This window comes from Euwallacea similis, chromosome 9 (genome assembly GCF_039881205.1).
Source record: "Euwallacea similis isolate ESF13 chromosome 9, ESF131.1, whole genome shotgun sequence".
In the NCBI taxonomy this organism is placed as follows: domain Eukaryota; kingdom Metazoa; phylum Arthropoda; class Insecta; order Coleoptera; family Curculionidae; genus Euwallacea; species Euwallacea similis.
Window position 1 is genome coordinate 4,725,742 of NC_089617.1, and position 24,845 is coordinate 4,750,586.

The 24,845-nt window shown below is 36.7% G+C and overlaps 3 protein-coding genes across 4 annotated transcripts; 1 reads left to right on the plus strand and 2 right to left on the minus strand.

Moving 5' to 3' along the window:
- Positions 1-557: 557 nt before the first annotated feature.
- On the minus strand, positions 558-9,465 carry LOC136410710 (ubiquinone biosynthesis monooxygenase COQ6, mitochondrial-like). Its single transcript, XM_066393000.1, has 10 exons — positions 9,212-9,465; positions 8,826-9,016; positions 8,536-8,775; positions 3,180-3,287; positions 3,061-3,123; positions 2,896-3,003; positions 2,642-2,844; positions 1,130-1,245; positions 817-983; positions 558-665 (listed from the first exon to the last, which is right to left on the minus strand). Exons 1-10 carry the CDS (start codon positions 9,372-9,374, stop codon positions 636-638), a joined length of 1,389 nt encoding a protein of 462 aa, XP_066249097.1. The 5' UTR covers positions 9,375-9,465; the 3' UTR covers positions 558-635.
- Positions 3,650-7,957, plus strand: pyx (pyrexia). Of its 2 annotated transcripts, XM_066392999.1 has the most exons (7): positions 3,650-3,666; positions 4,517-4,751; positions 4,804-4,979; positions 5,211-5,496; positions 5,663-5,939; positions 6,090-6,387; positions 6,472-7,957. In XM_066392999.1, the coding sequence occupies exons 2-7, from the start codon at positions 4,548-4,550 to the stop codon at positions 7,901-7,903; spliced, it is 2,673 nt and encodes an 890-aa protein (XP_066249096.1). In that variant the 5' UTR covers positions 3,650-3,666; positions 4,517-4,547; the 3' UTR covers positions 7,904-7,957. The 2 variants fall into 2 exon arrangements, with proteins under 2 accessions (XP_066249096.1, XP_066249095.1); XM_066392998.1 differs by lacking the exon at positions 3,650-3,666 and having other exon boundaries at positions 4,372-4,751.
- Positions 9,466-9,585: 120 nt separating the features above from the next.
- On the minus strand, positions 9,586-20,617 carry LOC136410911 (lutropin-choriogonadotropic hormone receptor-like). Its single transcript, XM_066393276.1, has 15 exons — positions 20,472-20,617; positions 13,898-14,253; positions 13,771-13,848; positions 13,253-13,327; positions 13,077-13,142; positions 12,906-12,974; positions 12,739-12,813; positions 12,566-12,683; positions 12,270-12,448; positions 11,847-12,213; positions 11,617-11,752; positions 11,329-11,557; positions 10,927-11,126; positions 10,648-10,834; positions 9,586-10,394 (listed from the first exon to the last, which is right to left on the minus strand). The coding sequence occupies exons 1-15, from the start codon at positions 20,478-20,480 to the stop codon at positions 10,214-10,216; spliced, it is 2,325 nt and encodes a 774-aa protein (XP_066249373.1). The 5' UTR covers positions 20,481-20,617; the 3' UTR covers positions 9,586-10,213.
- Between the last annotated feature and the right edge of the window lie 4,228 nt (positions 20,618-24,845).

Genomic DNA, 24,845 nt, shown 5'->3' on the forward strand with positions numbered 1-24,845 from the left:
GTTCCTTGTATACTTCATTCTTTAGCCATTCTAAATAAAGAAATTTGAATAAATCGCTATCAAGGAAAGAATATTATGGTTCAAAAACCTTTTCAGTGATTGTTTTATTGTTAGTAAAACCTAATAAGCCGTAAAAAACTAAAACAAACAGGCGAAAAACTGATGACTCATCCGAGGCATGATGGAAATTATTTCAGCCTTGCAATTGGGGTTCAGAGCAGTGATGCCACTGTTAGAATGATTTTTATCAAGTACCAGTAATCGTTCAACAAAAACTAAGCATAATATACAAGGAGTTCTAGAATTGACCTGCCCCTCTTTATTCTTAGAGGGAAATTAACTCAAAATAACTAACTTGGACCTACATATAACCTGTTTTTGAAGGGATAATTATTAGACTTAAAATCTTATCACATATCCCATAGAAATTTCAATACTAAAAAATTCTAAAACATAAATTCGTTCATTTAGGGAAAATTTCCTTGATTTAATATCTGTTATAAAACAATTTTACTGATTTAATTACCTGGTAAATAATTGCAGAAGTAAAATATAAATAAAACAAAAAATTGTACTTTTTATTAAAAAAATACTTATAATTTCTTCACTAATTAATTTTCCAGTTTTTGTATCATTTAGGAAGCTGCCTGTGTTATTATCGCCCTCTGAAAAAAAAAACTCATATACACACAAAACTATAGTTATTTGAGGCCCCCTCAATACCAAACCCCTCTATAAAAACTACATTATTTTTTTTTTACAACATAACCCTCTATTAAACATTTTTCATTGTGAGGAAAGGGGCTGTTATTCTACCTTCAAGGACTCCAAAGCATGAGTCGCCTGCAACCCCAAACTTCTCAGCAAAACAACAGGGATGAAATCTGTATTGTATAACCGGTGTAGCCCCTCGACGGCCAGCATAGTCGGCACGTTGTGTTTTTGCCGTTGGGACTCATAGGTTTTCAGGTAGTTGAGATCATCTGAAACGAATCCGGAAATCCATTATCCATTACTTCAATGGTTCTACATAAAGATGTAATAAAATACTGGGTGTTTTATCTAAAGATTTGACACTATATCAGGTACAATGATGACTAAAAAATGTTTGCAATTGTTAGGTACTTACTTACGGTACTCCCTGAATAAACTGCATCGCTTAAAACCTGATTGAGGCAAGCAATGTCACCGAATCCTAAGTTCACCCCCTGGCCGGCTAAGGGATGTATTCTATGGGCTGCATCCCTAAAGAACACAAAATAAAGTTTGTTTTATAAAAACATGAAGTGTACTAGATGCAACAATATGTATATTTATTAACCAATTAGAAACGATGAAACAGAAATATTAACTAATTAGAAACTACATCTTTTCAGTGTAAAAAATAAAGAAAAATGTATTATTAATTAACAGGATTCCTTAAAATTAAAATAACTAACTAATACTTTGTTGAATAACCTTTGTTATCAATTACAGCTCTGTACCTCCTTAACATGGAGTCAACTAAGTGTTGACACTTTTTCGGTATTATGACTCCATTTTTATTAAACGATTTATTTTAATTTCTTTAAGTTTTTTATTTACGCTTCTTTTGAATTCAATCCAAAGATTTTCAATACGATTCATGTCAGGGCTACACGAAGACAACTCAATAACTGCCACGCATTTGCCTTGAAACGATCTTTTAATTAAACGGGTTGTATGTTTTGGAGCATTATACTGTTGACAGATCCAAGTAATTGGTGAATTTTCTTCGGCGAATGGAAGCATATGATTCTACAAAATATCTTTGTATTTTTCTTGTTCCATAACAGCTTCGATCTTAACTAGGCGGCCAACAACGTAACAAGGAAAGCAACTCCACAACTTAATATTTCCACCTTCACATTTTGATGTAGCAGTTGTGTACCTTGGATCATTTTCTTTTCGTTTTGGACATCTTATATACATTCTACCATCACTGTCGATTCTGTTAATTTTAGGTTCATCTGACCATAATTTTTTTCCAATTATCCCCCAAGCAAGATAATCTCTTGCAAACTTCAGCCGAACTTGACGATTTTTTTTCGTTAAAAGTGGTTTCTTTTGTGAAACTTGTGAAAATGACTGAATCTCATTTAGCCGTCGTCTTGTAGGCATCAAAATTTCTTTTCTAATATTCTCTGACGTCATAATTGGATTTTTCTTTGTCATCCAAACTATAGTCTCGTATGTTTTCTGACTAGTTTTTCTTGCTCTCTTTTATCGTGGAATATTTTCGTTGGTGCCATATTATTTTATGTGTTCTAAAAAATGAACGCAATTTTTTTTTAAGTTCAAGTAATCTGATATTTTTTATAAAACCAACCACACTACTTGAAACTGTAAATTACTTTGCGTGCGGCACTTTCGCAACTTTTATTTCTACCCATTGTATAATACAAAGAATTATTATTAATGTATTAATTTTTGCACTGCTAGGGTATAGATGAAAGAACTGCAAGTGAGAAATACGACTTAAACTGCCATAATGTAGATTCGTTTCGAATTAGTTATAAGTTAGTATATACATATATTTATTTATTTATTTTGTGTATATATTCTTTTTAACTAAACACATACTCCCCCAAATTGGCCACCGATTTTCATATCTATTTCTCACCCGACTAAAGCAACTCCCTTCCTGATATACTGACTAGAATGACCGAAGCCTAAAGGAAAAGCTGCTCTGCTCCTAACCTGTATTGCTTGGATTTTAGGAGGACACTGTCTCGTTTTGTCTGAGGAACAATTAAAAGCACTCAGTAGGGCGTCGAAAGCACTTGTGGCTCCCGCCACCAGCGAGGGCCTGCTGAACGTGCCCCACTAAAACTGTGCAATAGAGGATGCAGAATTTTAGCCCGAAAAAAGTCTCACAATGGCGTTATTGAGCTCATCGACAAACTCATCTTCTGGAAGGGATAAAAGCTTCTTGGCCTCTTGAGGTGTAGTTGACCATACCAAGGAACTGAGCTGTTCTGTGAGCTAAAATAAAATTTAAAAAGTTACATTTTTCATTAGAAATATATGGTGAACCCTCACAGGAAGTAAGGCTACAGGTCCATTAGGCAGGAAGCGTTGCCAAGCAATTTCGTTCTGGATTTTCTGGAAGATTCTACATTAGCAGGCACAGTAAGAGACAGTTTAGAGCCCCAAGATACCTCGCAAAGTTTCAAAGTTGCAACGATTCCCATTTGATTATAGTTCCAAGAGATGTAGTCAGCTTCCATTGACTTCCTGACCGAAGATTTCACTCCATCACAGCCCAACTACAAAATAAAGAATAAAAGAATTATTCTTAAATCTATTTAGTCAAATTTTTACATAAATCTAAGGATTAAAGCCAACCATATGTGGATCTGGACACCGCACATGATCATAATATGCAATTGCGGATGATGGCTCTGGTGGACAAACACTGTCTGACCCATTTACCGTGACATGAGCAGAAGGTTAGACAACCGGGATGTTTATTTGTCTAAAGAGTTATTTTTGATAAATAGAGATTTTAGACCAAGAAATTGAGGCGGAGCCTCTTTAGTCTCTGCTGCGCCTTTGACGACGCAGCAGATCGCGCTTATCCAGGAGTTTTGATGTGTTGCATTTGATCCCAGCAAGATTTACGGTTTCAATTTAGAGAATAGTTCGGTAAGTAAATGCTTTCTCGCAAGCAGACACACAATTCAACATGTTCTCTCACAGAAAATCAACAGCATAGCACGAATATTGTCAAATTTACGTGACTTTTACAGGCATCGGCAAAAACTTCTTAAATTTGCGTTTCATTTCAACAGTGCTTCTTCCTACATCACTGTCTTATTATTAAATCAAATTGAGGCTTTCCGGAATTGAAGAATACAGTTAAAAGTATTTTTATACACAATCAGTGGCGTAGCACAAATATGGTCAAATTTGGCTGTGTTATTAGCAGGAATTTGGAAAAACTTAAAAAATGTGTTTATTTTATTCATTCCTTCTTTCTGCGTCGCTGTCCTGTTATTATTGAATGAAATTGAATAGTATTAAAGGAAGTCTCTTACAGAAACTCAGCAACGTAGCACATATTTTTTACGTATTTACGTATGGAAAAAATCTGTTAAACCTACACTTCATCACCAAAAACTAAAAATAAACTTCCCCGCTATTATTCTTAAAACATTTTCCTCGTTATTTTAAACAATCCCACAAAATACTTCTGAGAACATTAATTTTAAAACACCAGCCGATTGTTTACTCGGACCCTTGAAAGGATTTACTTTAACAGTTCTGACTGACATAATGCAATTTACTCGAATCTATGAACTGCAGTTAAAACAGCAGCAGTTCCATCGATAACAAAAACCTTAAAATAGACTCTATATAGAACAAATCTCAGCTAATAACTTTAAAACTCATTGTCCGGAAATTTCTAAAATAATAATCTTTGACATATCACTAGCCGTTTATTTTATTTGTGGCTAAAAGTAGCCAATAAAACCTGGAAATGTTTGTAATCCAGAGCAATTTTATGCGCCTTCGAATAAGTGATAATGAAGAGGAGTGAATTTTCCGACCTTCCGTTCACCTACAAAGACGCCAAACTACAATGGGTGGATGTGAATGTGAACATTGAAGATTCATTTGAGATCACCAGTGAGGAGGGATCCGCTTCCGAGTGCGGAAGTGAACCCCAGAGCAGAGCTATTCCAGTGCTCCAAATATGGGACCCAAACGTTTTGAAAAACGACCTTCAGGTCAGGAAAAAATAAATTAAAAAACTGGTTTTTAATTTTGATTTTTATGCAGAATTTGCCGCAAGGCGAAGAACTGAAGGAGTTTATTGCCAAAGATGCTATGAGTGCCATTTTGACCAAAAACAGGGAAACGGCGTTTCTTTTAGCTGCTTGGATGGGAAAGGTCAACGTGTTGAGAATTCTCACAAACGAAGGAGTCTCCTTGAACACCAAAGACAAGCAAGGAAGGTAATAATCATGGTAAAAAAATCCCGAATTTACGTCACTGCTGAATAATAAAAAAAAATGTTTTCATAACACCAGCAAAGTTTTACACAGGGGACCTTGCAACACCTGTGGAGAAATAATTTTTAGAATAAAACCGATATTAAGGACAATTTAAGTTTATGACTGGACCCAATTTGTTTATGTCTCGTGGCGCCCTCATCAATAATAAAATCGTCCAATTTTGTTACATAGAACCGCGCTCCATTTGGCGTCATACGCCGGACATTGCGACTGCGTCTGGTTGTTGCTTCAAAATGGTGCTCAAACAGACGTGCAGGACAAGCAAATGGCGGCTACGCCGCTGCACTGTGCAGCGAGCATGGGACATCTCGGGTGTCTTAAATTGCTAATCAAACATGGCGCGGGCGTCAACGTCGGCATCGAGAAGCGCAGCCCCTTGCACTATGCTGTGCAAAATTTGGCAGTTGACTGCGCAAAAGAATTATTGGAAAATAACGCCATACCAAACACACCGCAGGTAAAAAATTACTGTTGGCGCATTAAGAAGGCAAAGTGATTTTTATTAGAGAAACACAAGAACTTTGTTTCCGAATTATACAAATTTGTTGCAAGCGGCAAAACCGTAGCTAAGTGATAAATAATTATTCTTTACTGAATTTTCGCTTTTCAAAAAGAATGTTTAGGTTTTTAGTGAAGCTCCCCTTCACGTGGCTGCAGCTCTGGGCAGCGTGGAGGCTATAAAGTTGCTGCTGCACTATGGTGCAGCTATAAATGTGCAGAGTGGAGAAGAGAAGCTGACGCCGCTGCATTTTGCAGCAGAGCAGGGTTACCCTGCTTGTGTACAGCTGCTTATTGAAGCTGGAGCTTTTGTTAATGCTACCAATAAGAAAATGCAGACGCCACTGCATTTGGCAGTGTTGTCGCAGTGTCTTGAAACATCTGAGCTGTTGTTACAGAAAGGTAAAAAAATAAAATGGCTGCAGATCACCCAAGCAGGCGCTAAAAGTATAATTTAACCGGCGTAATTATAGTGTGAAACATGGCATACTTTACACTAAAATTACGCTGGAAAGACTACTTTGCGCTTGCGTACAACCACATTTTCCCGAGGCGCCGACCCGAACGCGGCCGATTGCGACGGTCGAACCCCCCTCCACTGCTCCACGGTCAACGTCCAACGGTCCTGTGAATGCGTACGCACTCTCCTTCGCTTTGGAGCCGACCCGAATTTACCCGACGCTTACGGCTACACTTCGATGCATTCCGCCGCACTCAACGAATTCTCCAATTGCGTAATTCTTCTGATACAAAATGGCGGTGACGTCACTGCCAGAACTAAGGGTGGCATTTCTGCCTTGAACTTCATCAGCAAGAAAACACCGGAAGTGATTCCTATATATATTTCCAGGTCAGGACTAGCTTAATACGGATTTTTTTTGTATATTCGTTAAATGAACGTGCTTCAAAATGCAAACGAGTACTTTTTATGCAGATTCGATAATGCTATTCGACTCAACGCGCACGATATCGGAGATGTGGATTGTCAGCTCAAAATGGATTTTCGTATCCTCGTCCCCACCATGGGAAGCCAAGAAACCTCCCTTTTGACCAATTTCATCGAAGTTGGACAAAAACAGGTGCTGGAGCATCCTCTATGCGAGACATTTCTGCTGCGCAAATGGCGCATCATCAGAGTTTTTTTCCTGTTCAGCCTGCTCTACCAAACAGTGTTTGTGCTGCTGTTTTCCAGTTACATCAAAGGGGTATACCTCCAGGACTGCCCTTCGGCCCGGAAAGCTAGACCAAGATTGCCCATTTCGAGATTACGTAATGGCACCAGCACCGAGGGGACCTTCCCTAGTTGCCTAGCAGAAGACGTTTATGTCAATCTAGGATTCGGACTACTGACGCTCAATATTTTGTTGATGATCAAGGAATTGTTCCAGATTTTACACAGCAGCAGAACATACGTTTTGGAGTGGGAGAATTACTTACAATGGGCGATAATCATTAGTGTGTTCACTTGCGTGCGGCCCATGTATGGTGTAAACATCACCAAGCAACTCTACAATTGGCAACATGTGGTAGCGGCTTTTAGTATTCTCTTGGCCTGGGTAGAGTTGTTGATGATCGTAGCCAGATTCCCTATTTTTGGCGTGTATGTGCAAATGTTTACCACAGTTGCCATCAATTTCTTCAAGTTCATGCTGACCTACCTGTGCCTGATCATTGGGTTCACCCTCTGCTTTGGAGTAATCTTTGCGAACTACCCCTCATTTAATCAATTGCTCCTGGTCTTTTTCAAAGTAATCATAATGATGTCTGGGGAATTAGAATATGAAGATGTCTTCTTCTCAGATGTATTCCCCATTAAATACCCTTATACAGCCCACATAGCCTATTTAGTGTTTGTCACTTTAGTCACCATAGTTCTGTCTAATTTAATGGTGGGTTTGGCAGTAAACGATATTCAAGGTTTACAGAAGAGCGCTAGATTAGACAGATTAGTCAGGCAGGTGCGATTAATGGCCCACTTAGAAAACATGCTGTTCAGTGAACTATTGAAATGGGTCCCCCCTAAAATAAAGGCAATTTTGCACTCTAGAGCGCTGCTTTTGAAGACCCAAAGAGACTTCACGTTGGATATCAAACCCAATGACCCGAGAGAAAGTAAAATACCCAAGAATTTAATTGAAAGTGCCTTTCAAGTTGCTGTTAATAATAAAGAGACAAAATCCAAACGCAAATCATTCAATAGGAATACTTATGGGCAGAGGAGCTGCTATGTCAAAGAGGGTTTGTCCAAAAAGGACTCAAAATTGGGGCAGATTGAAGACGATTTTATCAGTGAAATTAATAAAATTATCAAGCAGAGATTTGAAAAAATCAAACAGGATTTGGCAACAAAAAATATGAGCAAATGACCCAATCACTCCCATTCATGAGTACAATAAAAATGAAACTTTTGTACCCTAATATGCATGTGCTTATTTATGAATAAATAAAGTAGTAATTAATAAATAAAAGTCATATTTATTGAAATTTAGAAAACCCTCTTAAATGGCATTGTAAAAAAGGAATTTTTAGAAAATCAGTGACTTCGCAAACAGATCCTCTATGCTGACGAATTACTGAGAAATAATCACCTATTTATTGCACATAAACTCACAAAATTATAACTTGATTGATCAAGGAACAGAGGTACAATGAAGTCTCATTTACTGCCGCTACAAGACCCACGTAAAAATATTGTAAAAAAATACATTTTCAAAAACTATCATCTTTCAAACAGATTTTCTAGGTCAATAAATTTCTGGGGAAATAATAACTAATTTACTGCATTAAGCAAACAAAACAGTAACTTGATTGGTCAAGAAACAGAGGCGTAGTAAGGTTACATTTATTGTCACTAAATATTTTTGAAAATGCTAATGTTCTGAAATTAATTTTCTTCGAACTGATAATTTTATGGAATTTCTCATACATTTATAAGCCAATTAATTTCTTTTTAAATCATAATGCCCTAATACTTAGAACAACTAGATTGATTTCTTACCAACAAATCGCAGCTAAAACTCTCGCCATTGTCTAAACTCACTCGACAAACTGTCTCATTGTGTTGAGGTAGTATGTAGTCTTTGACTTTGGCCTCAAATCTGATCTGAAGATTTTCACATTTCTTGGCTTCTTCCCCCACTGCCGCCAACAGTAAATCATTTTCCACAACATAAGACACTGTCTCAGTATGCTCAGGTTTTCCGAAAGTAATTGACGTGTCAGATAGTGCGTCCCATACCTATATTTGATGTTCATGGATTACAAATTAAATTTTTTTCGTAATCTGACCTGTAGCCTTTTGACAGTAGCGAATCTATTCTTCTCTATAAAATTCCAAGCTCCGATTTGATTCAGAAGGTTTTGAGTACCAGGGTTGATTGACACAACTCTGTTGCTGTATTCTTCAGGTGAATTCCATGGTTTGCTTTTGCTCGCTTCAAGCAAAAGGATCTTCTTGTTGCTCAGTTTGGGGTTTTTGCCTAAAAATGCCCATAACGACCCGATTTTTATTTACTTCTGACATATACTTGAGTGTTGTACAGCATAGGTTCATCAATAAATGAAAAACTCATTGATAATAGCCTTTAAGTGAGACAAAACTTAAGAAACTTATCCACAAACCGATCTCGATAAATATATTCAAATATTATACATTACACCTATTTAAGTGTTACCTAAAGTGCAGGCCAAAGTAGTCCCAACCATTCCACCTCCTGCGACAATAATATCGTAGTGTTTACCTGCATTTTGGGTAAAAGATCGAAGGATTTGGGCATTGCGGGATAGATGAGGGAAAAAAATGAGATTTTTTGCTGTGAATAACGACAAATTAAGCATTTTTCATTATTTTCCTCTTGGGTTAAACGTACTTGAGACAATACAGAAAATTCAGTAATAGGGAAAATTAAAAAACCATAACCTCATTTCTTTGTTTATTGACCTTTATTAATGTCATTAGTGACAATTAAAAAAATAACTTTTTTGACCGTGCATTACCTCATCGCCACCCCAGATATCTGCTGCACTACCCCAGATACACTGAAGTTACTCGCATTGATGTGCTGAAGCTTTTATTAACTTTTCCATATATTTATAATCGACTTTTTAACATTTACAGTCTTTCACGCAGCTATAGGTTTAAATATTAAAAATAAAATGATTAGCCTACATTTAAACCTTAAAAATAATCTCAAAAAATCTGAGAAAAGTATTCTTTTGTATCTTATTTCTATGTAAAAAATGTTATAATTAATACTAAAAAGAAGTATCACATTAATGAAGGAATGATCAGGAATAGTTATTATTTCTATTGATTAAAGACTAAAAGAAGGCTTTTGAACGAATAAATTGAACTGAAAAAAAACGAAGTTCATTCCATATTATACATTGAGCGCAATAGGAGTGCTCAGATTTAAATGTTCTTGTGGCGAAAGCGCCTAGTGCGACAAAATGACTGAGTTTTTCCCCTGCCATTGTTTCATGACAACATTTAATAAGATGTCGGACTAACGCAGATAGCTTTGGACGCCATTTTGTCTCACGGATTCGCCATTTAAAAAGCACCTATTAACTCCCTATGCTATTGTATTGTTCTAACAGCTCCATTTGCGCTGTACTGAGCTAGACTTATGGAAATATAGATATTTGAGCACGATTTAACTGGTCTAACAAGGGATTTACACGCTAGTATTGGCAGTGCTACCACTGCTTCCGTTGAGTTTTCTCTGGCAATTGTTATTGCAACATTGGTGCGAGTTATTTTCCTCTTTAATGAACAAAAGGGGAGAAGGTCTGGTCGTTGGGACTACCTCGTCTCGGTTGGAGTATTTGCGCGCCTTTTGCTTGCACAAGCCACACCTGAATAAGACATCATGACTTAGCTTTTTACGCGAAACAATTTAACGACGAAAATGAGAAATGTGAAGAAATAAATCTTCTTTTAATTTTAATTAAATTCAGTTAAAATACGTTTAAAAAAGGAGAAAATATGAAAAGAAAGAATAAAATAGAAAGAAAGAAGAAAAACAGATCAATATAAAAAAATCATCTAAGTCTTGCAAATAAAAATGTGGCAACATCGCAAATACTCTGACTCAAAAAGGGTACACACTTGGATACCATTATGTAGAGATCGTGTCGGTAGGGAGCAGTCATCAGAGCATATAAATAGGGGTTTGCGCACGCGTTCAAGGGGTAAAAGAACACCAGCAAAATCTTGGATTTTGTGATGTTGATGAGGGGGTACCCCACCAATGCGCATAGGCCGAAGAAGGCTACTGGAGTATATGTAGCAAAATCTGTAAAAAAAACTTATGAAGTGAAGAAACTAAACTGACAACTTAGATATTGACATAAGACAAGGCGATGTTGTCAAACAGCGTCGACTCACCAATGAAAATTAGCAGTGCCATTTTCTTTGCAATAGTCATTTCTCCATGATGACTAGCTCTTCGAGTCTCATAACCCAAACTCAGGTATATTTGAGCGTAGCAGAACACAATGAGCGCTAGAGAGAAGCCATTGATCACGAATATGCTGTAGAGATAAGCTTTATCAAAAAGCGATTTCACCTGCATTGGCAGGCATATACTAAAAATGGGAAATCATATCACAAAACGCTGAACTGAACTTTATAAATTTCAAAGCCCTTGAAGAACTGGACGTAGCATTCTCATTTTTTACAATTTTGACCCCACAATTAAGAAACGAGACACTAATTTATGACGTCCAATTTTAGTGCAACATGACGGCAATTACTTGTTACATCCAGTTCTTTTAAAACACGATGTACCTGGTGCTGCTGTAGTTGCTGATCTCAAATAAGGGAAACATGGCCATCACAATAGAATAAATCCATCCCCCGATCATGATTTTCATTGCAGTTGCAAGCCTTATGCGTTTGGTTAGATCAATGGCATATTTAATGGCGAACCATCGCTCCAAAGTCACCACTGTCAGGGTGAAAATTGAAAGGTGGCCTGCAAAGACTGTAAGAAAGCCTGCGATTTGACACCCAATTCCTGGGTAAAAAAAAGATATAAAAATATGGTGATAGACGTGTTCACTACCGGTCTCTAACCATATTGCCAGTCATAAGCAAAGTTGAAATAAGTCCCTACTGAGTGAAAATCCATGGCGGCTATTAAGAGCAAATACAGTCCCATGCACAAGTCCGCGAAGGCGAGGTTGCATATAAGGAACCTTGACACATTGATCTGAAATTAGTTGGAAAGGCCTCCTAGATTACCAGATTTAAATACCACAAAATTTAATTTATAAGGTTAAAACTGAGTGACAGGAGACTCTTACCTCGGTCTTACTGAACCATATTACAATGATGACAGATATATTCCCCACCACCGCCAAAATGACCACAAACCACACTGAGTTCCGTAACCACGTGAATCCCATAATATCATCGCAGGGGTTCAGAGCGTCAGGTTCCGGGGTACACTGCACAGTCTGCAAATTGAAATTAATATTCCCACATAAAATTTCAATATAGGTAGTATTGATGGCAGTGGGGCTTGAGTGGAACGTCCCCATGTCCTCATTCATAGAATCATCATAATAATCCGCACTGGGCTTTTCATTCTCTATAAAATGCCCGATCAAAGGCTTCTGAGTGGTCTCTGAGGTTCTAAGCAGGGTTCGATTCAAAATCATTTGCGGTCTGCTAAAATTTTTGAATTGATCATGATGGAGAATTTTGCTTATTGAGAGGTGACTCACTAATCTAAATCCGCCAAAGATCTTCTCTTTTTGTAATTAGTCTGGAATGATATCTGACTTTTGAGGCAGGTTTGGCGCATGCTCTCCTCGTAGGCGGCGTGCTTGATGGGCGCATGCTGTTTCGGGTATTTGAATGCGCAGCAGTGGAATGGATGGGTCAAAATCGCAGTTTTGAGGCTCTATTTTGGTTTTTAATTAAAGAAGTTTTTGTACCAGAAATATACAGAGAGTCAAACAAAGTAATTATATTTAAATCTTTCCACAATTTTTTTGTTAACACCCGGTATGATACATACTTGCAAATCATAGAGACTGGGAATGGTATGAAAAGAAGGAGTATCCCGTATTTTCAGCACCTCCAACATGTCCAATCCGACATAGGGCAAAGTTTTAATAGCCGTTTTTGATAAATCCCTGCATATACGGATATCAATGACAAATAAAGCGATTGTGACATTTAATCACTTACAGCTCCCTCAAATTCATCAGCCCTTTGAAAGCGAATTCGCTCAATTGTGTTAGCTTCGGATTTGCCGTAATTTGCCTAGAAATACGAGACGGCTCAGATCTCAATATAGAGGTATCAAATGTCTATATGCTCATATTGAATAACAAAAAAAAAAAATTACCACTTACAGTTTCCCGATTTGAGATCCATTGAAAGCGTAGCCTTCTATCGCAGATATTTCGTTGAAATTCAGTGTTCTATAAAAGAAAAAATCTCTCAAATGTATACTTAATCAAGCTCAAAGAGAAAGCTGGAAACAGCCCACTGCGCCATCTAGTAGCGGTTCAAAACTTACTTACACTTGATGCGCGGAAACTTTAATAGAGTTGGTGAACAATTTCTCGATTTTGTTGTGATCCAAATCTCTGAAATAAATTCGAGAAGAAGATAATGAACACATGTAACTTTTCACTGTATTTTTAATTTTCATGACGTGTTGCTTTTGAAAAATGCAATATACTTACTAAGTACTTACAATAGCGATAGAGGATTCTCTGATGGCAGGAAACAGAGCTCTGGCACTTCATGCAGACCGGTATAGAGAATGCGGCTATAATAGAATAAAGTTATTTGGAATGAAATTTATTAACCACGCTAAGAGTAGGCGGAGCTTAAAATAGGCTACGCCCCATCACTGTGACATGCCCCACGCCCTAATAAGTCAGAACGTTGGCTTCTGATGGGTAATTCTCAATAATCAGAGAAAGCGCTTCCTCTTCTCTGCCAGAGAAGTATATACTATATATATTTAGAAGTACGGGTCACATCCCGCAAATAGCGATAAGTCCCTCCTCCTAACAGATTAAGGTGTTAGCCACTCCCATGGGCGTTTCTATACCTATCAACAGTCTAACCCAACCTATCACCCATTACACCACACAATTTACTGCTCATTAGGACCTAAATAAGTCGATTTAAGGGGAAAACGGGAATTCAAATTGCTTTCTTATATTTATTACCATTTCTAATTAAAAAACACAAAAAATAACTTACAGCGATCTAAAATGTTTTGAGACAACCCCTTTCAGCAGCCCATAAACGAATTTTATGTGCGGCGCTTTGTAGATATATCTGCAAAAAGTAAACAATAACAAGCCCAAACCAAACCATTATCACTCACATTGTCCTCAAATTGGGAATATCCGCGAACGTCCCTTCCTCAATCACTCTCAAATTGGGCAGATCGGACAACACCACATCCTGCAACCGTATCCTGTAAGGATCCAAGGACCTGCTGTGTATGGTGGAGATGTTTTTGGTGGTGGAGATGATCAGTTTGTTGAGGCTGGAGTTGAGATTGGAGGGGATCCCGGTGAGGCCTTGACCGTAGCAGTGTACCTCGAAGTCGTCCTCGTGTGAGTAAATGGAGCAATTGTACGAGCTATAAGGCTCTAACTGGTTGAAGCTGACTAGAGAGTCGGGGAAGACTGGCTTGAGGAGGATAAAGGTTGACAGGAGAACCATACGCCGCATGACCTGGAATTTTGACCAATTTCTTAAGGGATGGAGAGATGGAGCCACACCTCTGTGGAGTAGCCATTTAAGACACGCCCTCATTTAATAATATGTTTTGAGGAGATTGCGGTTTGGTTCAGGGATCCTATGGGCTGCGCCACGATTCCGCACCTTAACACAACGTTTTATAAGTAATTTAAAGCATAAAATCAGACTTCTCCTGCATGTTTAGACAGCTAATTTGGAGCAATTATCAGTGGCCGTAAATAACCCAGACTGGTTGTTTGTTTTGTGTCACATGCATCACATTATTAGTATGTGAAGTACAAACAATATAAAGCATCTTTCGCCTCGCGTCTCAAAATAAAATGTTTTGAGTGATCCGTATGTTATCGACGACGACTTCGTTATTGGGATGGGAAGAGGGCACTCTGCTCCTCAATCATTGTCAGGGCGAAAACTTGTATTTTAGGCCTAACCGAATGAACTTTCCCCTCACAGTATCACGCAACCCAAATCAATTTGCATGATTGCATGAGAGATTGATGGGCGTGGGAAACGAGTTTTCAGCCCATCCCTCTAAAGGTCTGGCCCCGCAAACCTTTTAAAAATATTTAATTTGTCCCCTAACAACACCGATCGTAATGAGCCATTTACGATTCGTTTAATGTTCGCCGCCACAATTCGATTTATAACCACTTTGCACACACCACAGGGGCTTTGCCAGTTTATTCCAGATATTTACATTAAATTAGATTTATGAGCGTATGCCAACGCAATTACCCATAAAATCCCAATACCTATTTGCCTAATGAAAAAATAGCAAACATCGCTCTTACTGCCCACATTCCGGCACTTTTCTCATTAAGCCTAATTAACAGATAGCGATCCATAAAATCTGGAAAATTCCTACACCTAATTGACTTACGTTTGGATGGGATTAAGATATCCGTATAGATTTGCGTGTAAATCACCACCGTACTTGTGAATCTTTGCATACATTCTGTATCTATTTGTGTTTGCTAATTAATCCATTTGTGACAATATCGTAAACACTCGAGTGTGTCTGATAAGGAATTCCCTCGATTGGTGCTGGATGGGGGTCATTGCCTGGATACAGGTATTTAGACTTGCCACGTCTAAATTCTACCTTCGAAGGCTAAATAATGTCAATCAGAGTTCCGTGCTACGCCAATGAAGTTTTATGAAGTGAATGCTCTGTAGTTACTGACTCAAATTGGGAAGTTTCAAATTTAGTAGGAATGGAAACCAGAGGCGCACGCAAAGCTTATGAAGTAGGTGTGTTTTTTTTTATCAGGAATATCCTTGAGAAAATCTAAAATTCCATAACTAATTATTGTGTTGCGCCGATGAAGTTTTATGAATCGAGAGCTCTGAGCATTTGCTTCAATTTGAGAAATTTGAAGTCTAAGATGAATCGAAAACCAGAGGCGTCTAAGGTTTGAACATTAAAAATTTTCCCCTTAAATCGGTGCTCTCCTTGAGGAAATCTAAAATTTTAGAAATAATTGTAGCGTTACGTCAATGAAGTTTTACGAGTGAGGGGTTCTGTACCTGTTGCTTCAACTAGGGAAATTTGAAATTTAAGATGATTCGAAAACCAGGGGTGTACAAGGCTTGGAAATTAAACATTTTCTATTTTGTCAAAAATTACCTTGAGAAAATCTAAATTCCGAGAAATAATTATTGATGTACGCCAATAAAGTTTTAGGAGTCCGACACCTCCGTAACTGTTTTTTTTATTTGAGAAATTTAAATTTCGAGGTGCTAAACATTTTTTCTAATTTTGACAGAGATGTTAAAACTTGTAGAAAAGTGCCTTTTTCAAATGTTCAAATCTGCTCGAAGTTCATGGAAAATTCCATTTTTCTGCCATCGAGAAATTTCATTTCAAAGTTTTTAGGACACTGAAATTTTTTTGCTAAGACCGATTATGGTTTTTAGAGAGACGTAAAGACCTGAGAAAAATTGTCACCATTTTTCGGTTCAAACTTGACTTATGCTAAACTATCATTATCTTGAAAATTTCCCTTGCTAGCAATTTTCCTCTTTGGAAAAAGTATAATGCCAAAAAAAAATGTTATTCTAAATGCTAAAAATTCGTAGAAAAAAAAAACAACTCGTCAAATTTATTTTGCACGCACCTGAATCTTTTTAGCGACATTTTTATCAATCCATAGGCGTAGAGTATTTCTCTCAAGAACACTTTTTTTTTAAACAGGCCCGATCGAGCCTTAACCCTCCCATCTTACCTTAAACTTTCCCCAACTGTCCTCAATCCCAAGTAGCCTCAAATTGTGATTAAAAATTCTCGAAAATATTGACCCAAGGAATTATTGCACAGTTACCAAATGTTCCATTTAGTGTAGAGATATTGTTGAGACGTTTAAGCCTCAGCATTGCATTAGCACTGACATGATAATGGGGAAGTATTCCGGATATTTATAACCAGTAAATTATCGTAAAAACGCCAAATCTCAAGAGCCTAAAAATATACCGACTCTTCAAGCGTTTTTGAAGTTTTTGCGCTTCTTGAATTTAGTCAGAATATGGAGGTATTTAGCCCTAAAAAAATTGATAATAGATCGGATAAATGTACCCCTCGCCCCCCCTTCGGCCATGCCTCTGGGTTCATGTGGACTCGCTGGGGTGATAATCTGATTAAGTCCGAGTGGAAACGGGATTAAGTGACTGCGTAGCAAATTAAGTAGTTTTACAAACATGATGTGTTTCAGTTTGTTTTGGAATTAGCGAAAATTAGTTTTGTGGAGCATCTTGGGGAGTCTGCACATGCGAAATATGATCTACGGAGGCAGAAAAATACTGTGAAATAATTTTTCCTTGCGGATTTTACTGGTGAAAAAGCTTTTTTTCACGCTGCGTTTCTCACCAACCAGGCGGAAAAGTGACACTTTTACTGCCGCGTCGTTACTCGTAGCCGAATCGAAATGTCAGTGGCGTATCAGTGAGGTTCCAAGAAAATGTTATATGTTATATAAAAGTCATTATATTGTCATAAAACTTAATTCGATGACTGCCATAATAACATAGCAATCACCCTTTTTAGGGCAGTCTAGAGATTTTCGATACCTCCGGCAAAAGTGCCAAAATAATCCAACATTTAGAAATGACACAAAACAGAATTTATTAGCGAAAGATGATCGTTCAGGTACAGGAATATGGTGCATCGTTTTAATGTAAATTTAATCGTTTTTTAGCGCATTTGCTAATGTACAGGGTGTTTTATTTAAAAAGACGTACCTTGGGCAGGTTTAATATTTAACCGTAAAAGCATTAGTTTTGAGTCATCCTGTGCAAAGTGGATCAACTTTTTCCACATGGAGCAAATTGGTAGACCTTTCTGGGACAGTCTGTAAGATGTCTGCTTTTTGCGAGTTTGAAATCACATTGTAACAGAGGTTTTCTAGGGGTCTAATTCTCAACAAAAAAAATGTATTAATAGCCCGAAAACTGCTAGAGGTAACTGCAAGCACAAATGATCAAAAGGAAAAAGGATCAAAAGTGAACCTAAAAATCAAATAATATACAGGATGTCCCATTGAATATACCGGAGTTGCTACTAAATTTCATGCAGGGTGTCCCAGACACGATGGTACAAATGAGTATTGGGTGCTAGGACGTAAAAAAATAGAGCGATTTAAATAAACTTGCTTTATATAAAAGTTGCTTGTTTCCGTTTTACAGGGTATCAAGGCAATTTTCTTGATTTTTTAAATTGAGAATAAGTCTCATATTCTCTGATTTGCATGTTTGAAATTGCTCCTAGGGGGTTTTTAGGTACGGTAAATTCATTTAAACTATGTGTTTCAAATTAGTTGATAGGTGGTGCTACGCCCCTCTTACCGAGGTGCCAAAAATCAAGTTAACTTTTTATTAGGGCCGATAACTGGAATCTTTTTTACTAAGGGGCATACGCTGGATATAACGAAAAAAGGAATAAAATGAAGAAAAACCTCCTGGAGACCACCTACACCAATGAACAATTTACCAATAAACTCTTTCAAGATAGTTTAAAAAGAATTTCAAGTGATAAAAATCAGGGGCGCACGCTAAATATAGCCAAAAAAGTGGAGTAAACCATGTTCCTTTGTAATTTCAACTTTCAAAAAATTGTCTAGGCTAGAAAAATGTTTTAGCATCCCTATAGTGATTAAATTAATTCCTTTCTTTGGTTTTATACCTCCTGTGCTGGCTACAGAGCTAGATTTTATTTATTCCCTCTTCTAAAGACTGAAAAAGTGATTATAGTTTAATCTAATTACATAACAGCGGGTAATCGGATATTGAGGACAAGTGACGCTAATAACTTAAATATATCGTAAAAAACAATCAATTACGTAACCCATATAAATTTTAGTGTCAATGCACTGAATTGGCTTGAATGCAGATTAAATCTGGACAAAATCAGTGGTGTTTGAGACGTACCAAGTAAGGAAATCTAAGTCAATCCATACGATCGTTATCAAAACAAGAATTGGCTACATCCACATAGGAAAATTCAATATGGTTTCCATCAATCCTCCGCCTCTCTCCGTTTATGATTTTTTCATAAAATGACTACGCCTCTGGAGACAACCTGCGCCAATTAATGACTTAAAAATAAACTTTTAAAGATGTTGAAATGACGGAAATCAGGGGCGTAGGTTAAATATAATAAAAAAAGGGAATTAAATAAATAAAAACATGTTTCTGTAAAATTAAAAATATATTGCTACGCCTTGAGAAACAACTTACGCCAATGGAAAATTTACAGATAAGCTTTTTCAAGACTCTTTAAAAAAGTGTTGAGATGACAAAAATCAGGGGCATACACTAAAATTTATACAGGATGTTCCAAACAAGGAAATCTAAACCAATCCATACATCGAATATTTTGTGCATCAGCTCTCCACCACTATCTGTGTATGAGATTCCCATGATTACGTCGGACGCACTGTATACATTGTACTGAACACCTTTACACTATTAGCATGCGAAAGTGGCTATGTTTGTCTTAGTACCATTTTGTAAATAATTTAAAAACTCATAACGTTTACGTCAAATATTTCAACTTGCGACATGATTCACGAGTTGGTTCTTTGCAGCCGGTTAAAATATCTGAACTTTTTGAATATTTACGAGAGGGCAAATTACCTGTTCGTATCACGTCTCCACATATTAAAAGATAATGTTTCATCGCGATTTGTGATAAGTGAAATCAATGGGACTTCATTATCAATTCCAGGACCAACATAGATTGATAAGTAAGAATGTTGATTAAGATTAGTGGTTTTAAGGTAAAAAGTATTTTCAATTTATTTAAAATCTATTTTGGGATTTTTCCTATCTTTTAAGATCGATCGGTTTCCAATGCCGTACTCAAATAGTTAAGTCGCTCTTTTTACGTCTAGAAATACAATTAAATTGATTTATCAGCTCTTTCAAAGACGCCCCTGCATCTCTATTTTCGCTTTTTTATTTATGTTGTGACATTTTAGAGTTTTTCGATATTTTTCTCGTTAGATTTACAGCGGTGTAACCAAATGCCTAGATATTTTTTTACATCTGAAAGCATAAAAAAACAATTAATTAAATTTATCACCCATTTCACAGAAGTTCCTGCTACCTCTCAACCATCGCGAAAGCATAATATTAAAGTAAAAGAGCTTTTAAAAGTCCCAAAAAATCCCTAAAAATAATGAAAAAAAATTCCAAAAATCGCGACACAAGAATTCAAAGAAAATGTCAAAAACGCCAAATTTTGCCACAAACTTTGGAGTCAATTAACTCCAAGAAAACCGCCTCTTAAGAATCCGAAATTTCAAGTGAGAGGGAACGCGAGAACTGACTTTTATTCCCTTACAAAGAGGTGACAGTTAGCCTTAACTACTGCTTAGGAATTGGACCTTAACGAGAGTAAATTTAGGAGTTAATTCTCTTCAATAAAATAGCCATTCAAAAACTCAATACTTTGGTGCCGGATTGTTGTTGCCTGAGAACTTCTTACGTAGGTCTCTGCGTAATATTGGTCAAATATTTGAAACACCCTGTATAGTGACCATTTAGTTTCCGGCCTCATTTCTCTCGAGAGATCCCTCGTTCTCTTCAGAAGCTCTTCGAGGCTCAAAGAAGAGCTCAACCGAAACGTCAAAATTGACACGAGTCTCTCAGGGAGGGAGAAACCTCGAAAATGAAATAATGGAGAGGTGCACACTTACCGCCCACATCCAAAGTGCAGTGGAAACACGAAACTTTACCGCTCACTTATAAACAATCTAATTAACCGTAACAAAAGCTAAACACGTCATTTCTCACAGGTCCATTTCGCAGTTAAGACCGATTTTCGTTGCAGCTCTCTAGAGATGCAGAACGATTCGAAAACTCGGAAAGCGCGCCTTCCAGGTCAGCTAAAATACTCAGGACGCATGAGTGCGCATTTGCGCGGAAAAAAAGGTGTGTGAGAGACGATAATTGAAGTCGAGGGAACCATGAGAACCACACTGAATCGACCAATAATGGTGCTCCTAGAATCTTCCAAACCATTAATTGTCCTGATATTCACTTATTAAAAACCAAAAAAAAATCAAATTTTTCTTAACAAAAAATATAATCAAATATAATAATAAAAAAAACGATTAAAACAAATAAGGTCCTTCGCACCCTCTCACGATGGCGGCATTGACATCTAAAGTGGCAGCATTTGTTGATTTGACAGGTGTGACGTTTTTAGAATAGGCACCCACATCAACTGTCTGCTGCCATTTTGAAGATCCACTTAATTTGGCAGGCGGCCATGATATTTCAGTACCTGTGCGCAGTCACACTTTTCTTTAGGGATAATGGCTACTATTTTGGAAATGCACAGTAGACCACAGGAGGACCGTTCGGCTGCAGCGGTTTGACTATTAATTCCCACACTTTTTTTTCTTAGTTATTACGTACCTTTTGGAAGTGATTGTAGTGCGAATCCATGGGTCGATTTAGGACTCATTATGAGAATTAATCCTAGCATCAAGCACATGGGGATAATGGGCACGGTTAAACGCGTCATTCTGCACAACTCAATAATACGGGTGCTTAACTGGGTAATGAATGAGTTTTGTAGGTGGGTTCTTTTATAGCTAGCCATTGCCATATAATGGTTATTCCCCATTGATTTATAAGCGTCAGGGTTACTTAATCATAAAGTAATTTAAACAAATATGAGTCATATATGTAACAAACAAAATAAACTCGTACTTCATGGGGAGTTCTTTCATATCATAAATATATAGATTTTTTTTTCTGGGCATGCGCAATACATCTTATTAATCACATATTTTTTTTACTTCATCCGGCAACATTGCTCAATCAAGTTGCGAGGGCAATCCTGTCAAAATTGACGTTAATTTTATCGAAAAAAACACCAAGCTTCGCGTTTCCTTCGATCCTCGATTAATAAAATTTATCTCCACGCGTCGCTGTCCGTTATTATCTAAGTTTGCTCTGCATATCCTTGAGTCTTATAATTTGTCACTCGATTTGGCTTGCCTATCTGAGAAGCATCATGAGTTTATTCGAATGTCCGTCATGAAAAAAAAACAAATACCAAGAACGACGTTGCCATTATTGGTAAAATAAACCACGCAGGGTGTAGGTGACCAAAATGATACACGTTAATAGTATGAACTATTAGTATATTATTTAAGAAATCAAGTGCTTGGTTGAGATGATTCCGTAACCTCTCACAGACGACGACTGACTACACTATTATACATACATCGTATGCAAAGAAGAAACGGTACATGGGACCCAAGAATAAAAACATAACGTAGCCAGAAAAGGACCAGACATAAACATAAATAATCTCCCTAGACGAAAGGTAATCAATATTAAGTATTTAATACCGAAAAATGGGAGACTGTTCCCATAAACCATCTATAATATTGTGATTTCTAACAGCCATTTCTAGGATCGAGGATTTCTTTTTAGGAGTGGGAACTATTTTTGAAAATTGATATACGTTTTGAAAAACAAAAGCGAGGCACGGCGTTACTATTTCTCTAAAATGATTTTTTTTTTAAATCAACCATGGACCACCACTGAATACAAGTCTTTTGAATATTTTTCTGTAGGCGCATCTGGTTTTTAACTGTCTAACTTTGTACCTGGATGCTGTTAAAATTTAACGACGGTTACTTTGGATGCACGCAGTTTCTGTGAAAGTCCAACGTCCACCTTGGGAAACAAAAGCTAGGCGCAACGCTGCCATTTTCTGATTAACTCATAATCGTAAAATCTCAAAAACACATTTTTTTATTTTTAGCAAATGTTTTCGCATCAATACGCATTAATATAATAAATAAACAAAATAAAAAATTCAGATATTCGTATTAACTTACCGAGCAAGTATTAACCGGAATTTAGACATTTAACCAAAAATACCAAACCGATTCAAATGAAACTATACAAGTAATTGGTATTTTTCCATCCACAATTAACCGTAATCAACTATCTATAATAATTAATCATATGAGTTATAGTAAGTCGTTTTTTTTATTTAAAAAAAATGAATTAATAATGATAACAGATTATGCAACAAATTCTTTTGGGACAAAAAATTGTAAGCGTCGATCTAACGTTCAATAGCGAAACTAACGAGAAAGGACGGATAAGAAAACTGTTGCTCTCAGCATTTACATACCTATTTCACAGATGGCGTGACATGGCTTATGAAAATTTCAATCAATTAATTCTCTCTATACCAATTTTAAGACTTAATTTAAGGAACAATTGTACCTGGCGAGCCTTTGTTCCTCAGATATCGGAAAGACGTATTAATTATTCGCCACGTAAAAAAATCTTTTTACATTTTCTACTCCATCTACATACCTTGTTCTTCTTTGTCTAATGACATTGATTAATCACGTACTCATTAAAAACATCGTGGACATTGTCTACTTTGATTATATGGACTTCTCCTTCATTCTAACTTCACTAAAGCTGCAAATTACGTTTTTGTTCCAACCATATGACTATTTATATAGCAATTTGAAAATGTGTAGATAATGTAAACATATATCGCCAATTTATAAAGCACAATTTTTTTATAATGGAGATAAAATTATTTATGTTCCAAAAATGAACAAAACAGATAGCAAAAAATGAACAAATCTTCATTTCTGTGTACTTTGAGCTATATTTTAAACGCCTCGTATATATTACAGTCAAAATGATAAAATAATGAGCATTGTATCAATTAGGCATGGGAAGACATCATTCACCAGAACATCATTCGATGTCAAATTTACGCTATTATTTTCCTGAAAATGAAATTTGTCAAGAAACAATTTTCATGATTTGTCCTATATTTTTTAGTTGGAAAACCAGTGGCGTTCATGACAATTTTGCGCTAAAAAATTAAATAAAAATTGAATGTTCTGATTTCAATGAAATTTGGTTTCGCAGTAGGCGTACGATACAGTTTTGATATGCTGCGGTCAAAACTCAAATCTGACAACTTCGATTTTTTGTGTTAAAAATTTTCATGATGTATAGTCCATGATATTTTTTGGTCCCAAAAATTGAAGTTGTCTGATTCAAGTTTCGACCGCGGCATATCAAAGCTGTATCGTACGCCTACTGCGGAACCAAATTTTGTTGAAATCAGAACACTCAATTTTTATTTAATTTTTTAGCACAAAATTGTCATCCTCGCCACTGTTTTTTTGATGACTAAATCGTCGTGAACTATGAGAATTTTGAACCTAAAAATTTTCAATTGCACTAAGTGCAAAATTGTTTTATTTCAAAACGCAAAGCCTTATTCGTCGGTTGTGAACCGTTCTGCATTCATCGTTTGTTTTCATTGTCATAAGTTGAGATAAACCTCTGCTGAGGGAATCGACCAGAACTCCAAAGGAGCTAATTTAGGAAAGTTTTGCAGTGTATATTACTTTAACACTTTTTCTTGAGTGGATTCTGTGATATTTTGGAAATACTTTTCTTAAATGAGTTTCACGACGATTTTACATAAATTAAAACCACAAAAACTCAATTCTTTTCAAATAGTTTTATTATTGGAAGAGTCATTATATTAATATTACAATTAAACTGAGAAACAATCATTCTTAAACGCTCCATATTCTTTATGAAGCAAGGCGTATTAAGATTTTGAAAAAAGCTCATGACGTGGTTTTTTGATTCGTGGCGCCAGCTACAAACCACGTTAACCATTATTGTGTAACATAGGCAGATTTCTTCTATTAGTAGTTTGGCTATTCAAACATAGAGGGCGCCGTAATAAGACAGTTTTATTATACGTATTTCGAAAATTCAGGGTATAATTGCCAACCTTCGCCAGTGATCCTGCTAACTCTAGTTTCATAAAATAATTTTCACTTCCCTAATCTTTTACTACTTTTCTTCTTTTGGTCATTTAGAGGATCTACTGGGGAATATGAAAGGAAAAGGATTACGCACCTAAACTTTAAGTAGATAAATTTAACGTTCCCCATGAATTCAATTTTAGCTCTTCGTCTCTCCTTTCCTCTTCTTGTTTCCGATGCAGATCAAAACCATCTCTGGTTCTGACCGACATCGAAAAACACATT

Coding starts and splice junctions, on each gene's coding strand:
- LOC136410710 (XM_066393000.1), bottom strand. CDS start 9,374: ATGCTTAATTTGTCGTTATTCACAGCAAAAAATCTCATTTTTTTCCCT. Junction 9,017..9,211: donor TACTTTGGCCTGCACTTTAG/GTAACACTTAAA, acceptor GGGCATTTTTAG/GCAAAAACCCCAAACTGAGC. Junction 2,845..2,895: donor ATGAGCTCAATAACGCCATT/GTGAGACTTTTT, acceptor GCACAGTTTTAG/TGGGGCACGTTCAGCAGGCC.
- LOC136410911 (XM_066393276.1), bottom strand. Junction 13,849..13,897: donor ATTCCCAATTTGAGGACAAT/GTGAGTGATAAT, acceptor TACTTTTTGCAG/ATATATCTACAAAGCGCCGC. Junction 11,753..11,846: donor TATGGTTCAGTAAGACCGAG/GTAAGAGTCTCC, acceptor AACTAATTTCAG/ATCAATGTGTCAAGGTTCCT.
- pyx (XM_066392999.1), top strand. CDS start 4,548: ATGAAGAGGAGTGAATTTTCCGACCTTCCGTTCACCTACAAAGACGCC. Junction 4,752..4,803: donor TTTTGAAAAACGACCTTCAG/GTCAGGAAAAAA, acceptor ATTTTTATGCAG/AATTTGCCGCAAGGCGAAGA. Junction 5,940..6,089: donor TGAGCTGTTGTTACAGAAAG/GTAAAAAAATAA, acceptor CATTTTCCCGAG/GCGCCGACCCGAACGCGGCC.